We start from the raw sequence: 17,913 nt of genomic DNA, 5'->3' as shown, positions 1-17,913 counted from the left end.
CAGAATGGTGGAATAGCATTAGAGTATTCAGGGGGATGAAAATGGAAGAGCCTAAATACACGTTATTCCTCTTTCTTTGACTTTAGGCAACTGACAGAAGGCCCAGAGTGCTCTGCTTTGTCCACCCTTCCCTCTGATCTCAGAGGCCTCTTTGCCTTTCTCCACCACCTTCCCCATCAATGTAGCAGATGATACAGGTAAGAAAAAGTCACAGTGAGAAAGCGGTGCCATCAGTCTGAGGGTGGAAATTAATGATGACCAAACAAACAAGACACATATTAATAATTGATATATATCTTTTTATTATGCACAGATAAAGGACTTAAAACTGTGGTTATCAAAACTATACATCTAAGCATGTTCACAAAATCGCTGACACACTGACAGAAAAAAAGACAACAGGGGTGTTCAAACTGGCCACAGGGATTTTCAGGGTACTCTTTTTACCCTCAAAGTTGATGAAAAACAGCAACAAAATCAGGCTCATTCAGGAAAAACCAGAAGAGAGAAGTATTGTATTTGGAAATTGATAATCGTCCTTTTTAGAAAAACATCTGTCAGTTTTATGAACAACCCCTAGATAAAACAAACAGGAAAAAAAGTCGCATACAGGACTCACCCAACAAAATGTGCTCTGTTAACACAACCAGCAGTACAGTCATCATTCAAACCATGAGGTAGTTACAGTACAAAAAGACTGGCACGCGTGTGCGAGCCCCACACACACTCACTCATGCCCGCTGAGAACACACGCAGGAAATGGATTTACAATCTTATTACCACACAAGGGAAAGACCATTTTGTGTTTAGAAAATGCTATAGAAACAGCTTAGACAGAGAGATCTCTGACTTCAAAATACAGAATTAACAGCTGGTGAACACCACATGGTGAGAAGCTATAGGATGTTACACAGACGTCTGCCTTGGAGTTCAGAGCCTTTCAACAATAGCTTCAGCATCCACAAACAAAACAAAATGGCCTTTGCAAAATTACGGGCGTAGCCTGCAGAAATAACACATGACTTGGCAGATAGAATTGAGTTCAACTGGAATATAAAAACAGTTTTAAAGAAACTTGCAGAACATGTTATAAAAGTAGAACTTGTACTTTGTATTAAAACTGTGAAGATGAAGCAATCAGAAATGCTGTAATAAGAAGCTGGGGAGAAAACACACTATTTTTTAATGTTCATTGTTTAGAAACATTTCAGAAATACCTAAGGACATTCACTCTCTGAAATGGGATCCGGGTTCATTAGCACGGGATTTCTTGATCTTTAAATAATACTTCTGACAATGAGACCCAAACAAATAAAAGGTGATTTTTTCCTTCTTTTCTCTCTAACTCTCTTTTTAAAATCTTTTGGTGTGCATCTATAAATTTGTAAATTAATTAAAATTATTTATAAAATCATTGGCAACATAGTATCTCTCTCAAAAATATACATTTAAATATATTACAGAAGTTTTTTTTAACCCTGTCCATCTAAGAAATGAATTTTTTAATACCTCCTCATAGCTAATTTTGTTTTTAATAAGATGGAAAGGGTTTCTTTAAAAAGCAAAGAACTGATCGAAAGAATTCACAGTAACTGAAATTAAACATTTCATAGGGAGTAACAAATTTATCTAAAGCACTTAAATATATCTTTATACACTTTTTTGTAGTAAAATATAGCTATAAGTGACTTAAAGACTCTAGTCTTCTTTGAAGACATCTTTAAATTTTTTTATACATAGAATATGCTAAAACAATACATTCTGCTGAAGGTTAGGCAAAGCGCATTATTTTCAAACACAGGTAGCGTAATCCAGGCCCTCCACTCTGATACCCTTATGTTAAAAAGAATAAACTAAAGGAAAACATTTCTCTAGTCTTGTGTTGTCTTCAATGCATACATGGAAATCTGAAAAAAGTTCAACTTATCAATGTAGGTAGCCTGGAAATCTCAGTGCTAAAGTAATCTGCTTTGATTAAAATTATCTTGATTGAATGTCTACACCTATCCAATCAATCACTAGTACTCAATGACTGGATGATAGTGATTTCCATCTCCTCTTACTCATATACATGTAGACACTCCCTAAAGATTTGAGTTTCATCAGCATTTATTATTCCATTTGCAGAGGACCAGGCACAACTGCTTTATTTTAAAGGGCAGTAAGATTTGCTTATGAATATTTGGGGGTGGGTCTATTTGTTTTATTTATGGAATCCTAACTCATTTGGGGGAAATTCTGGAAAAAGAAAACTATTTAATTTGCATTGAAGCTATCTTCAGAAGTAAATGATTTGGCGTGGGAATCCTCTTCTGGCATTCTTTTTAGCATAAAGGTATCGTTGAGCTTTATTTAGCTGCAAAGTGGCATCATATTATTCCATTTCATGACATTCACTTCAAATCCTTTTGAAGTTTGGGATATATTTAAGGCAAGAGAACTAAAGCAATCCAAATGAGTGCCTTTCACCCTATTGCAGCTCTGTCTTGGCAGAATTGGTGAGGCTATTCAGATTACCTATAGGACTCCAACAGGATCTGCCAGGCTTTTGTGTCTCATGGGGGCTTGGATTTTACAAAAGGGCTTATTAGAAAGATTGATGTGTTTGGAGTAGAAATTCTCATTCTACCAAATATGACTTAAGAGTAAATTCCAACTCTGGAATCATAGAACATTTTCATAAGGGGAATGAATTTTTCTCTTCTTCAACTGAGAAAATGACTGTGCCAGATGACATATTAGACACTTCTACTTACATACGCATATACATAGATCAACTTGCAAATTGCTCCTCAACTTTACAACTGACTCTTGCCCCAATTTAGACATTAATTTATCAGGGGAAAAAATGTAGGAGATGGACACAGATCTATAGTTCCAGATTTTGGCTATCTTCAATTTCTATATGCCTATACGAAATATGAAGTTTGCATTAAGACATTTTTGTAGTTGGTGTGTCAGTGTGGGGAGACACAGAAAGCTGACAAGGCAGTCAGCACTGGTTTTGGCCCAAGACACAAGAAAGGAATGTTGCCTTGACATGTGGCAGGATGCAGTCCCCAAGGGCAGTCAACACCCAGCTAACCACACATCGGACCCCACAGGGCATGGCAGGTCAGAAGTGTGCATCCAAAGATGACCATTAGACATGGAGGAGCGCTTAGAAAGCCTTAAAGCATTTCTTTTGTTTTATGTCTTGGTTCAGACATAAAAGAATCTTTGGCCACATCTCCTCATTGAATCTGCTGTCTAGCTGTTATCCTTTTACCATCTCCTTGAGTCTGGGTAAAAACTCAGGGTTCTAAATTATGGATGTTCTCACCTGGACAAAGCAGCATTTAAAAAAACTGGCATGTGTTTCACATTGAAAACCCCCCAGCCTGTGAGGGGCTGGTGGAGAAGGCCACCATCTTAGCTTTTGCACATGAATTCTAGTGTGTTACAGAAGTCCAGGGGTCACGCTTACATTGGCCATGGTGAGGGGTGAATACAACAGGTGATCTTTACACTGAAATTCACTCTCCCTTTACAATGGAACCAAATTCAAGCCTTCTGAGTCTGGACGCACACCATCAGCTGTCTCGGGCCCAGCTGGGTCTGGCTAGGCTGTGCTGCTGCTGGAGCAGGGTGTGCTCTGAGTGCTACCGATGCTGTGGGCTGCACTGCTGTTTTCAGAGGCTGGTGGGGAGGTGGGGACTTGCTGTCTTCCTGCTGTCTCCCCTGTAGTTAGTAAAGAAAAAAAGCAAAGGAAGGTGCATGTTACATGTGTGGAAAAGAATCTTTCCCCCAGCTTTGCCATTTATCTATTCTTTTTCTCAACCACAGGCAGAAGCAACTAGTCCAGGTCCTGGATGGCTGGAAGACCTTACCTTATGAGGTAAAGGGTAAGTACCCAGCAAGGGGGCTGAATTCTTAAAATCTATCAAGAGTTGTTTAGGTCTCTGGAGTGTGTGTGTGTGTGTGTGTGTGTGTGTGTGGTGTGATGTGTATATCAGGGCTTGGGTGTAACTCAGTGGTAGAGGACTTGGCAAGCATACACAAAGCCCTGGGTTCAATCTTCAATTTAAGAATTCAGCCCCCTTGCTTGTTGCTTTGCTTTGAAAGTCTCGTGCACAGGGAAAAGAGGAGGGTTTTCCTGTTGGCTAACAGGCAATCTTAGTGGCTAAGACCTCTGATCGTTGATGACAAATGCCCTGGATTTCAGAGCCTACAGCCTTTGAAAAAAAACCACACACATCTGGACTGTGTAGGACAAGTGACCAGCACCTACCTGAACTTAGGAAATGCTGTACCTTCTCTTATAAAGATATTATACTTTGGAGGCTGAGACCTTTAAATTATAATAAGGAAAACTTGGCAGTTTGGGAGCCTTTTTATTTTTGGTGCTAGGGATTGAACCCAGAGGCTTGTACATGCAAAAACACATGCTCTTCCAATGAGCTACACCTTAACTCCTGGAGGCCTTATTTTCTGAAAGCTCTTGTTTAAAACTGGGCTGGTGAAGTCTAGATTGTGCCCTAGCAACAGCAGAGAGCCTTGTGTGCCAAGCATACGACCTACCTAGGAAGTGAGAAAGGGAGGGAGGCTGCTATGGGAAAAACTTTTGGGGGAAGGGGCTTAGCTGTTTGCACATAAAGACTGCAGTGGTTGCCAGCAAACACCCTCCTTCCAGGCTGAGGTTCGCTGCTGAGTGCAACGTGAGTATCTCCTAACACATTAAGCATCCCACTTTTCATTACACACTCCACTGCATTTCAGCTAAACCCTTCTTTGTGCCAAATGTGCAGGGCTGCGGAGAGGGAGGAAACCTCGGGTCACACACATGGTTTGCATTTAATAGTGCAAAAGGCCCTAGAATTAGTCTTCTCTTCAGCAAAACTGGCCTCAGCGCAACCCTCAAAAAATGGCTTTAGGTAGGGAAAAGTGATCAGGACTCTCCAAAGAAATGCACTGCATTTTCTTTAAAAAATCAGAGCACAAACTCCATAAACTTCTTGTAAGCATTCTCCCCCCTCCAATTTAGGAAGCCCCAGAGGGCCAGGTTTGTTTAGGAATGAGCCTGCTCTTTCCTGTCATGCTGAAATACACATCTATCAGCTGGAGATAAGCAACCCTCCCTTCTGCTTCATTAAAACAAAACACCCGAGCAAATGCTCTGCCCTCCAAGTACAGGAACTCCAGCCCGTAACTTCCATTCCCTTTCGGGGGGCCCCTCAAAAGCATCTGCCAAAAGAGCAGCTCTGCAAAATGTAGAACCGGCTCGTGCCCCTGGGTCTGGTTACAGTTCTCGCTGTCACCCATTTTATGAACTAAGCTCCACACATGTTTGCATTGACCTCAGAGCATTTATGTGCTTGCTGTATGGCTGGCCCTGTGTTTCCTCTGATTATCTTTTCTTCTGGGATTGGTGAGATGGAGGGAGAAGGGGGTCAATATTCCCAAGAAGCCGGGAAACTATATTTACTCTTCTTTATTTGGAAAACTATATTTTAGACCTTCACCAGCATTGCCCCTTACCCTTCATGTGTAGTTTGTAATTAAGGGTGGGAAATCTGCTTCAATGGCAGTAACTTTCTGCCAAAGATTTACTTTCCCCAGAGTGGGAGCTTATTTCTAGAAGAGGATCAAATCTCAACATCTCTCCCCCCCCCCCCCCAGGGATTGAACCCAGGGCTTTGTGTATGCTTGCCAAGTCCTCTACCACTGAGTTACACCCAAGCCCTGATATACACATCACACACCACACACACACACACTCCAGAGACCTAAACAACTCTTGATAGATTTTAAGAATTCAGCCCCCTTGCTGGGTACAGTGGTACATGCCTGTAATCCCAGTGGCTTGGGAGGCTGAGGCAGGAGGATCAAGAGTTCAAAACCAGCCTCAGCAACTTAACGAGACCATGTCTCTAAATAAAATATACATAATTTTTTTTAAGGGCTGGTATGTGGCTCAATGGTTATGAACCCCTGGATTAAATCTCTGGTACCAAAAAAGAAAAAGAAAGAAAGAAAAAAAAATAGAATTCAGTTCCTTTACAATTTCCATGTTGATACACACTCAGCTGGATACTCATGTTATCAATTAGAAGGAATAATGTGGCTACACACCAGTCACATTTTAAAAATCTCTTTCCCATTTAAATAAAGAATACACCAGAAAAGCAGGAGGAAAGCCAGCCCCCTCCCTTTGAGCCCTCCAGGCTTCATTTACTCTGCCTCACAGAGGTTAAAACCGGATGGCCTTGCCTCCTCTGGCCACAGTGGACAAGTGCGTCTCTTCCAGAACATGACACGTGCTTGATTATTCAGATTCAGGAAAAGTGCCAGTACCATGCCCTGCCCAGGAAGTCCGAATATTTGCTTTCCGGTGTCTATTTGCCAAATATAATTTGTTGCCATGTCAGTTTATTTTAATCAGTGCCCATTAAAAAGAAATCTTTCAACTTCCAGAGTTTCAGAAACTCTTGGCCTTGGAAACACTGTTCAAAGTAAAACTCCAAACAACAAAACAAAGAAGCTCCTACCCTTGAGATTGCAGGGTCTTTCACCCAGGAGGACGAGTCGCGTTAACGTAATGTTCCATAGACTTTGATCCAGTAAGGTGTTAAGGAGAATGTGTCTGAGCATCTGCTTGGAAATGTTTAAAACTCCTTCTATAGACAAACTATCCCTTCTACTCTGGCTGTTTCCACAGGCAAAAGATTTCTCAAAGTAACCAAATTAAAAAATTTATTTTTACCTTTTGGCAAAATTAAGAAAAAAATTTTTCATTGTCAGGTGGAAAAATTCATCATGGGGAAGAATGTTAAATGTGCCAAGAGAGTTCTTCTTGGATTCCGCTTAGAATTCTGCTTAGAAAACCAACAGTTTCCTGGGATATCTGTGATGGGTCCTTTAGTTTTCTGCTCTCTGTCACAGTGACACTGGCTTTTTGGAATACCCACTTTCTCCAAAATATCCCTTGGGTGTCAAATACAATCAGGCTACTTCTGGAGGAGATGGGGAGGGATGACCCTGTTGCTAAGCAACACATGGAAGAAGTTTGAAGAAGGCTCCTTGCTCATACTATCAAACTTGACCATCAGAGACAATGTGTTCAGTGTTTGTGTGTTGTTTCTAAAATTTAAAACCACATTGAGAGAAGAGAGATTGGAGGAGGAGGGAGAGTGAGTAGGGGAAAGAGGTATGTGGTGCCTGGAATACTCTGGAGGAGGAGGGTGTGCTGAAGGAGAGAATCTCATATCGGTCTGTGGATGAGCCTAAACAGTGCCAGAAAAGTTTAAAGAAACAGAAAAAAAAATTCCATTGAGCCACATCCCTGGCCCTATTTTGTATTTTATTTAGAAACAGGGTCTCACTGAGTTGCCTAGTGTCTTGCTTTTGCCGAGGCTGGCTTTGAACTCACAATTCTCCTGCCTCACCCTCCTGAGCCACTGGGATTACAGGCGTGCCCACTCTTCTGTTTTATTTCTTTAGCTTAACCCAGTGTCCAGATCTGATTTTGTGCAACCTCTTGACAACCCACTTTACAACTGGATTCTTATCTCTCAGCCTTTCACCACACAGGTCCTAGGGAAGAAATTCTCTCTGAGAGATGTGAATAACGTGGAAAGGCTGTATGGGGAAACAGTAGTGGAAGAGTTCAAAAGAAAGATGAGAGGAATCTAGATTATTTAGCCCAAAGCAGATTGAGTGCAAATACTGCCCTTGAGGATGATTGCAAAGAGAAGCAGACGGCTGTTCTTTATTTCCCTGGAGGGCAAAACATGAGGAAATGAGTTTAAATGGCAGACACAGGATACAAGTCAGAGAGAACTTGCTGGTTATGAGGATTGGTTGGTTATAGTGAGAATTTATGGAATCTTGTTCCTGGGAGATAGTTAAGCAAAGGATTGAAAACCATACGCCTAGGTGATTTAGATTTAATATTCCTTGATGCTGTAAAGAACAATACTTTCCTCTAGGCCTATGTGCTGACTGTAATTTTGTAGCAATCAGTGTCAGTTTCTTGATATCCCAACTAATTCTTAGGCCAACTCCTGTAAGGAGAGGGAACTAAGCTACCTTTAGTTTAGAGGTCTTGAATCATTTCCAAAAATTGTTTCCCCATTGTCCAGGCTAAAAGAACTTTCTTTTGCATGCAAAATATCCAGGAAGGGTAGGTTAGATGTTGTTATAAGAGAAAAAAATATAATTTTCCAAGGTGGGAATTAAAACCTTTCAAAATATCCTGCTTACTACTTCCTTCCTATATTCCTGCAATGGGGCCAACCTGTTTGCACCTGCACTTTGGTTTTCTGTATCTTACTTTAACTTGATTAAGAGGATGCACTCAAAGTCTGACAACAAGAGAGAAGGGGGAGAGAGAGAAAAAGGAAAGAGAAAACTGGGTAGAGGAGGAAGGCCATCTTTATAACCCCTAGGAGTGGCTATCATCATAAATGAGCTTGAAGCTCTAGGTTGTTCAACTGCTAGTCCTATTACCCGAGCCTGGTATATTTACCATATTCCCCCTACTTCACGAGTTCTTAGGGATGAGATGCTTAAACAATAAGTGCATATGAAAAACTTTTTGAACCCCAAAGTCCTATAAAAATGTAAGATACTTGAGCCTGCTCAGATGTGTAAGCAGGAAAAAAATCCAAGAGTGGAAGGAACACTGTGGTTCACAGAGCAAAAGAAATGTGGAAGTTTTGAATCAAGCATGCCCATCCCAATCCCTCAGACTTGGATTCAACGATCCTCCGGCAGATGTACCATGTGTTCTTAAAGCAGAAGTCTGAAGAAACCCATAGTTCAGAGAGTCAGTAAGACCTTTTGAGTTAGGGGCATCTTTGGAGGCCCCAGTGTTTTTAGAGGCCGAAGGTTTCACCAAGGTCCTGAGCCTTGCTCTGATGAAAAGAGAAGGAGCAGGAGGTTAGGCTGAGGTGAGGGGTGGGTGGCAAAAGAGGATGTCCCAGGCACCAGCTGGACAGATGGGAACCCTCTGTGACTGTACAGAAGGCAGGACCCACTCTCTTTTCACCAGAATCCTCCATCCTTCTTTTATACAGTTAAACAGAGAGAGTTAAGATACAAGTCTTAAGCTTTCCTGGTGTCTCTGTCCTTGTGTCTTTTGTCAAGGAGCAAAGCCCCTGCCAAAGCTTCTGACCATTCAAATCCTTCCCCCTTCTTCTCAAGCTCCCCTCAGTTACTGTGAGAGTTTTAGAAGAAACTTAATTCTTAAAAACAACACTACTTCCTGTTCTGATGAGACTAGTCTTGCCAGTTCTCCATCTTTCTGACAAAATTCCCTAAGTTGTTGCTTTCCTAATGGTTGACATTTGTGTTCAAATTTGGGTTTCTACCTGAATCACTGTTTATTGCCAGTCTGTCTGGTTATTCTCGTGCTTCTAAAATATGTAAGCTCCACAAGAGCAAGGCTCTGTACCATCCACTAGTGTGCTGCCAGTGGCTAGAACAAACAGTGTTCAAACTGAAGGGCAGCTCAAAAAAGATTCACTGAGTGAAAGAATGAGTAAATGAGCGAACAAAAAAAACTTGGTGTATACTAAAAAGAGGTAAAAAGAATAATCAAAATACATGTGACTCCACCTGCTTTCTTCTACTGCTTCCACACTGGTGGCATTTTTCATAGCTAGACTCAAAGTCTGGCTATCCATTAGTAGGAGTGCCCTCCAAGTCTGTTATGTGATGATTGACTTGTGGTGAGAAAGCAATATCAAATGCATCATTATTAAAAATTTTTAGAAATGTGAATCATAAGTTTATTCTCTGATATGCAAGAGGAAGATGAAAGTATTATAACTACATGTCCTTTGAATATGTAACAACAGAATAGAAAGTATCCAAATCCAGAAAGTAGGTTCCAGGCCTGACTGTTGTAACTATGTAACTCTGCATAGTTGCATCAGTTTGCTGGCTCTGTTCTTCCCTATGTGCAAAGGAGATGCTGAAGCAGATAGTGATTTCCCAAGAACCCCTCTAGAGCAGCTGATTTTTTAAACAGCAAGGCAAGATTTAGTATAGAGACTGTGTTCTGTATGCACACACAGACTGGCATTCCCTCTGTAAGTTTCACCAGAATGACAGTGAATAAATTTTCAAAAGGCATAACCCCATAAAAACAAAGATAACAGGAGTGAAGACAACAGCAATAAAGTATTGGAGGCTGCTGAAAAAAATAGGAGAATAACTGACTCAAGAGAGCGGAAACCTAAGCCAACAGTGGGAAGGCTGAGGAACAACCAATCTGTGTCACAGAGCCCTCAGAAACTCAGGAAATGGCATCAGGAACAAGAGAGGGGGAATATAGGGCTAAAGGGGGATAGCTGAGCTTCTGTGTAAGAAGCAGTAAGATTTTTCTATATCTCCAGACTCCACCAGGCTGGAACCCTGCCCTTCCTCACCAGAAGGAAGACCGGAAGTTTACTCTTTCAAGAGGGTGAAACCAAGAGTTCCAGGAATGTCAGCACCAGTACAGTGCAAGAACTGCACTCAGAAAGTGTTGGGTGAACATGCTTTGGGCTCTCTCAGGCACTGGCTGGCCTGACAGCAGCTAAAAGCAAGTGGCCTTGCTTCTTCCAGCACCAGTGAACAAGACTGTCGGTCTCCTCCAGAGCATAACTTAATTATCCATACTCAGGAAAAGGGCTGGTACCATACCCTGTACAGGAAGTCTGAATATTTGCTTTCCAGTGTCTATTTGCCAAATATCATTTGTTGCCATGTCAGGTTTTTGTTTTGTTTTGTTTTTGCTTTTGTTTTTGTTTTATGGTAGTGGAGATTTAATCCAGGGACACTTTATCACTGAGCTACCTTCCCAGCCCTTTTAGTTTTTTTTTTTTTTTTTTTTGAGAAGGGGCTTGCTAAGTTGCCTAGGGCCTTGCTAAATTGCTGGGGCTGACCTCGAACTTGAAATCAATCTCCCTCAGCCTCCAGAGTTGCTGGGATTACAGGGCCACCGTGCCCAGCTCCATGTCAGTTTATTTTAATCAGTGCTCATTAAAAGATCTCCCAACCTACACCTTCTGGGTGGGAAACAAGACCTGTTTTATGGAAAACTTAATAAGTAATGACCCTGAGAGGATCACCAGGAGGTGATATCAGGGGCTCAATAAAACAAACCTGCCAGATAATCCTAAAGAAGTTCACAGTTAATACCTCCTGCCTGCAAACTAGAACTTCCCCCATTCTGAAACAATTCCAGATTAATATTCTCAGATAGACTTTAAAAAAAAAAGAAAATCCATAGGAAAAATTATTGGAATAAAAAAAATCAATGTATTAACAACTCAATAAATGACTGAAAGATAAAGATGAGGAAATCTCCCAGAAAATAAAGAAAGGAAAAAGATGGAAAAAACCAAAGAAAAAGGAAAATTCAAAGACCAGTGAAGAGGTTCCACTTTCAAATAAAATGGTTTCTAAAATAAGAGAATACATAAAACAGGAGTGAGGAAAAGAAGGAATTCTAAATAAGATCTTAGTATCAGCATTGAAGGACAGGGCTCAATTGGTGCTCAGTACCACCATGTATGAAAACATACCTAAATCAAGGGATTCTACTGTAGAATTTCTTTCAGAAAGAAAAATTAGGCCACATACAAAGGGAATCAAGAATCTGAATGACCTTGAACTTGCCAATAGCAATTCTCAGAGCTAGAGGACTATGAATGCTTTCAAAATTCAGAAGATTTACTGAAAAATAAAAAGAATCAGTACAACACCTGATATGTCTGAAAGCATTAGAGGAGACTGAGATAACTGACAGAGTCGGCAGATGAATTCAAGATAAATATATAGAAAACTAAACCAGAACTGGCAGAGAGACTTAACCCTAGAGGGAAATAAAAGCCTTTTTCATGCTTCTATGACACTGGGATTTCTTATGAACAGTCTGCAAAATGAACCAGAGACTACAGCTTTGAATAAAAAGTGATCTTGAGGCTACATTGTAAGTGATGCCAACAGATTTTAAGCCCAAATGACAATGTCAATATACCTTTTACCTTCTGAATTGGCATAATTTTGCTGGAAAGCATCACAGGAAGCATTTCTGTTTTTTCTTTAATCTATTTACAAATCTATTTCTGTATGAGAAATACTTTCAAATCCCCTGGTTTTAGGGACAGGGTATTAATAACAATAATCATCCAAGTTCAAGGAGCAACATAGGCTATCTCACTGCTACACTTTGCTTTTTACCAGGTTTGTGCACCTGGCTGTGGACAAGAGTCTAGGATCATGGGTGGGTGGGAGGGTGGCTTCAGTGGGCCATGTTCCCATAATGAGCACCATTTAATTGCCCTGTATTCTGCCTGGACCTGGCCTCCTGGTCCACGATTAGCTGTGAGGGTTGAGGGTGAGCTATGACCAAGACTAGTTGGTGGTTGAGCAGGCACATGGAAAGCATCTGTGGGTGACTAGGCTGTATAAAATCCTCAGGGCTACACAGTCTTCTTGGAGTACTTTCAAGTGCATTCCCAAGAGACAACATAGACTGCCAACAGCCCAAGAACCTCTCAGCCACGCAGGAGGTTGGAAAAAGTTATGAAGAACTTTGTTTGAGATCTGAACATGTCAGTATTCCTGTGACAAAAATGATTTACTCTAAAATACTACTCAGTTTAAAGTTGTCCCTTCTGGTCCTTTTATAAACTGTTCATGAGAATGAATATCCCTAAACTGATTCATTGACATTTATATAATACTTAGAATCATGACACTTAAGAGCCTTATTTTTTCTTTCTCTCACATGAAACATACTTCACTCAAAGGTTGCTAATGAAGACCAATAGTTTGAGGACTCAGAGCCCCATTATTGCTTTTGCCAAGAGGTTGGCTTTGGGTTGGGTGAATTTTCCATGTAAGGCACAAAAGGGTTTGTTCCTTTCTTTCTAAAACATTTAGTCAGGGGGTGTAGTATTTGAAGCAAAAATTTGAATGAAAAAGAGTTTGAAATTTTAAGTCACAGGATGTTTGTGTCAAGAGAGCAAAAATGTAGTGTCTCAAAATGTCCTTTAGTAGTGCTTTGTGTTCCTTTAAATTGGTCATCCTTTTAGCTGGACTAGTTGAATGGCCCAAGGTGAGGCAAAAGATCAGAGCATTCAGTGGTCAACGGAGAATAAAGTTCTAAACACAGAGGCTGAGACTGCCTCTTGATCCATCTAGCACTGTTGACACAGGTTCACAGTGTAAACAAGTACCCAAGAGCAAATAAGACCAGCTAGCTCCCTAGGCATGTCTCAAAATGCATGCCATTCCTTCCCATATTTGCAGGGAAATTAGGAAAGATGCAAGAGAGCAGTCCAGGGCTCCTTCCCCACTGAAATAGAGATCCCCTTGCTGAGCTTTCATTCTGTTCTGGCATCAGAACAGGTTTCCAGTTCAGGCCAATGGCTTTCATGCCTGGGACTTGGTTGGGAGCACATTGGAGTTTGAGGGGCTTGGGAAGCTTAGCTTAAAAACAAAGTGCTTTGTTGCCTTATATCTTTTTGATTCATGAAAAAAATTTTGAAAATTTAACTTTTTATAGAAAGACATGAGAATTTTATGTTTATCAAAGAAGATACACACAGCATACATACACACACACAAAAAAAAAGGGTTGAGAAATTCTGGGTTAAGTCATTGATTAGGGACTCCAGTGGACAGTGGTCAACACCTTGGCAGATGTGGTAGTAAACTCCTGGCTTCCTTTTTAACTCCCTGCACATTTATATGTCTATTCTGAAGTCTTTATCTTTGGAGGAACTGCTTATATTTCCAGTTTGTCTACATTAACTTCCTTTAAACTCTAAAGATAAAATAGCTTTATTAGAGGCTAAACTTCAGCAATGTCATGATTGTTACGAGCAGAAATAGTTTAAACATTCCTTTCCTACAACTGTAAAAACAAATTATATATATATATATATATATATATATATATATATATATATATATATATATATATTTGGGGAGGGTGGTACTGGGGATTTAACTCAGGGACACTTTACCACTGAGCCACAATCCCAGTCCCCTGATCCTTTTTTAAAATTTTGAGACAGGCTCTCACTAAGTTGCTGAGATTGGCCTTGAACTTCCTCCTGCCTCAGCCTCCTGAGTTGCTGGGATTATAGGCATGGGCCAATGCATCCAACAGTAAATTATATTTTTATAAAATCCAATCTAGGTCAAATCCATAAACGTAAGAGGAGCGGAAATGAACCTTCTCTCACTTTCACTCATTCGTCCATCCAACAAAACACTGTCTACTGTGTGGCAGGCACAGGCTGTGTACCAACTGAGAGTCCATAGTCACACTAACCTGTGTGGGAATAGATGTACCACAAGGCCCCCGTCAGGAGTGCTCCGATCACAAATGCTGCAAACGCAATGCCCATCACGGTTAGGGTGTCCAGACCATGGAAAATTTCTATAAAAGAGGGAAACCAATACACAGGCCCTAAGTTAGTCTACATCATACATTGAATTTTATATTTGTTTTACAAGCACCATCATAAAGATTGAGCACTGACTAATAAAATTTGAGAATGTAATAAGGATTCCAATAAAATATACTGTATTTTGTTACTTGCAACTTTTGGTCAATGGAAAATGAAATTATGAAGCTTCCAAACATTCTCAGTTTGCAATTTATTTTGAACAACAAACAAATTTAAAAAATAAAATTTGTAAATTTTGTAAAATGTTAAGTCTGTGGTCTCATTATCCCCCTGAGGACTATTTGATGGAGAGTGTCTTGAAAAATCACAGGTTAAGATGCTTTGGAAAATAAGGTGAACTTTCATCATCAAAATCTGACTCAGGTTGGGGTTATAGCTCAGTGGTAGAGCGCTTGCCTTGCATGTGTGAGGCACTGGGTTTGATCCTCAGCACCACATAAAAATAAATAAAATATTGTGTCCATCTACAACTACATATATATATATATATATACATATATAACAATAAAAAATATAAAAAATATATTTAAAAAAATCTGACTCATTGTTTATTATTCATCGAACACCTCCAATAGTGAGAGACACTACACAGAAAATACATACTTAGATTGCTTTATAGTACTTTCATGAATATTTAGAAGTTTGAAAGAAAAAAAGAAGAAAGAGGGTGAGAAGAAAGTACAGAACAAGAGTAAACTATGGCTGCAGATTATAACATTTCACCCACCTTATATTAAATCCTCAATCTTAAGAACTATTTTATCATGTCATTTAAAGGAGCCTACTCTTTAACACATCTCCAGCCGTAATCTTTCTACAAGGGGAACATAAATACTTCTCTGTAGGGAGTGATGTCAGCTTCGCAGTCAGCAAAACATAAATAGAACCAATTGTTCCTCCATTTGGCAAAGAATTTTATATTTGAAATTAATTCCAGGCCACAGAAATAGGATATTTCCTTTCTCTTAAGAAAACTATCCTCTTTGAGTCACTTATAAAAAGTTAAAATCAGTGTCCAAAGAAGAGAGGGTTTTGATAGACTAAAGTTTTAAAGATCTCTTGGTTTTTTAGTATAAATTGAAGATATAAGTCTCTCCCCTCAATATTATCTCTACTTTTCACCCTAGTCAGAAGCAACTGATCTCTATATAAATTAAGTCTCTTTCCTTTTCTACTCACTTCATTTTTAAAGATTCAGTAGCAATCAAATGTGACTCTCGAGCCCCAGCACTGAGAGAGCTCAGGGAAAGTTATGTCATGATAGAGAACAGTCTGGAAGGATCCACACTCCCAAGTCTGGGCACTGCTCTTCTAGCATGTGCCCCTTTGTGTGTTCACTTAAATTCTGAAAAATGAAGATAACTTTGCCTACACAGAATGAATATGAGGGCTCCCTAGCAAGGACAATAACTGGGAAGAGACCTACGGAGATTCCTGTGAAGTGAGCCTTTAACTTATTTAGCTGAATCTAGTCCTTAGAACAGATATTAAAAGAAAACTTGCCTTTTTATGCCTATGGAAGCAAAGATGAAGCATAATTACAAGTTTTTAATGAAAACATCTACAAATTCCATGAAAATCAAACTAGGTAAGTATGAGAGATTGTGTCCAAATGGCTCACTCTTTCTTTCTTTCTTTCTTTTTTTTTTTTAAATATCTTCATTTTATTTATTTTTTTGTGGTGCTGAGGATTGAACCCAGGGCCGCATACTGCGAGGCAAGCACTCTATCTCTGAGCCACAACCCTAGCCCCCCACCCCTGAAATGGCTCACTCTTTCTAAGTCATGATATTGTTCCATAATCTTAATAAATAACCCCCGAGGGCAACAGTTTATGACTTTGTATAGAGCACTCTCCTGACTGTCACATGTATGTTATGGGGTCAGCCCTGGAGATTAATACTGGGAATCTTCACATACAGATTCTTCTTACAAGGCTGTATCATCTAGAACTCTTGTGGGTTGCTGGGAAGCTGATTGCCTCAGTGCCACTGATAATCTTGGGCAACTTGCTAAAATATTTCTTGTTAATGTTTTCTTCCATACAAAATGTTGAAATTGGCTGACATAAATTTCAGCTCATCATTCCGTAGTAACTGCTCTATTATTTTCTTAAAGTTCTTTCTGGTCCCCTCTACCTCACCTCTTTGACTAGAGACAGTCTTGAACATGTAGCAACTAGTTCCCTGAGCAGGTAAACATTGTTGACCAACACTTAAGGCTAAGTACTCGCACAGCTGTACGTCAATGCTTTCAAATCATAACAGACATACGCATGCAAATCATTAGCTTATCTCTCTAAAGCTAAGTTACTGCCTTCTTGTTCAGGCCACACATGTTAAATAGGTCAACAAATTAATATTTTAATTAATATTTCTGCAAAGGCAGAAAGGATAGAAGAAAGAAGATGATGAAAGAAGGACAGAGGAAAGGAAAAAATTATTGGGAAAAAAAAGAGGAAAGGGGAAAGGAGGATGAGAACATAAATCTCCTTATCAAACTCCAAGTTTGGCAAATGTTCACTAACCAACTCATTCTTACAAAAGCCCAAGAGGCTTATTTCGAAATAGTTGCAGAAAGACTTACGTGGAGGAACTGGATTTTGTTGTTCCTTAATGCTTGGAACTTTTTCTGAAACAAAAGCATAAGTCAAGTCACAATGGATTCCATGAATAAGCCAGGATGTGAGCAGAGGGTTTTCAAAATCTCAGCAGAAGCTGACACTTTTCCTATTAATACTTTGTGAACACTCTGTCAATGACCCTCTTCAGATATCATAACATGGGTGACACAGAAATTTTAAGCATTGTATTCTGCTAAGGGTCAATTATACAAGCACCCCAATTTGAAGAAAATTCAAAAGGCAAACACCTAAACTTAGGGAATTTAAATCTAATGCTATATGTGTCTTTGATTTACTTACAAAAAGATTCAATATATTTAAATATTGTGCTTATCCAAGTGTATTTACATTTTATTCCGTGTTTAAAATATTCTTTTAATTTAATAATTTACACATTTTTGCATCTTTATTCTTCTTCCTTTAATGCAATTGTTTCTTTGAGTATATGTTCTGGTACTGGAGATTGAACCCTGGGTCTCATGCAAGCACCCTACCTCTGAGCTACACCCCCAGTCCTTTTGCATTTTATTTTGAGACAGGGTCTCACTAAGTTGCCAGGCTGGCCTCAAACGTGCAACCCTCTTGCCTCAGCCTCCCAAGTCACTGGTATCAAAGGTGTGTGCCATGTTGACTATAATACTACTGTCTTATGATTCATCACTCATCTGCATTGCCAAAGAGGTCTCTTTGTCTACCAAGACCTTCTGCAGCCACCAATACTACCTCCTTTACATTAGCCCCCAGAGTGAATTTTCCAGAGCCCAGAGATGATCATGTTATTGTCCTGATTAAGTTCTTTGATGACTCCTCTTTGATCACAGGAAAAAAAATTCAAGC

General features: G+C 39.8%; 1 protein-coding gene across 4 annotated transcripts in view; it reads right to left on the bottom strand.

The window, feature by feature from the left end:
• Positions 1-278: 278 nt before the first annotated feature.
• Tgfbr3 (transforming growth factor beta receptor 3) overlaps positions 279-17,913 on the bottom strand; it is a 184,881-nt gene continuing 167,246 nt past the window's right edge. For all 4 annotated transcript variants that reach the window (XM_076863529.1, XM_076863526.1, XM_076863530.1 and 1 more), the window contains 3 exons: positions 17,040-17,084; positions 14,315-14,422; positions 279-3,720 (listed from right to left, as the gene is read on the bottom strand). In XM_076863529.1, coding sequence (XP_076719644.1) covers positions 3,602-3,720; positions 14,315-14,422; positions 17,040-17,084 — 272 coding nt within the window. In that variant the 3' untranslated portion in view covers positions 279-3,601. The remainder of the gene's footprint in view (positions 3,721-14,314; positions 14,423-17,039; positions 17,085-17,913) is intronic.

Source organism: Callospermophilus lateralis, chromosome 7 (genome assembly GCF_048772815.1).
Source record: "Callospermophilus lateralis isolate mCalLat2 chromosome 7, mCalLat2.hap1, whole genome shotgun sequence".
Classification (NCBI taxonomy): Eukaryota; Metazoa; Chordata; class Mammalia; order Rodentia; family Sciuridae; genus Callospermophilus; species Callospermophilus lateralis.
This window is presented reverse-complemented; position numbering and strand designations above follow the sequence as displayed.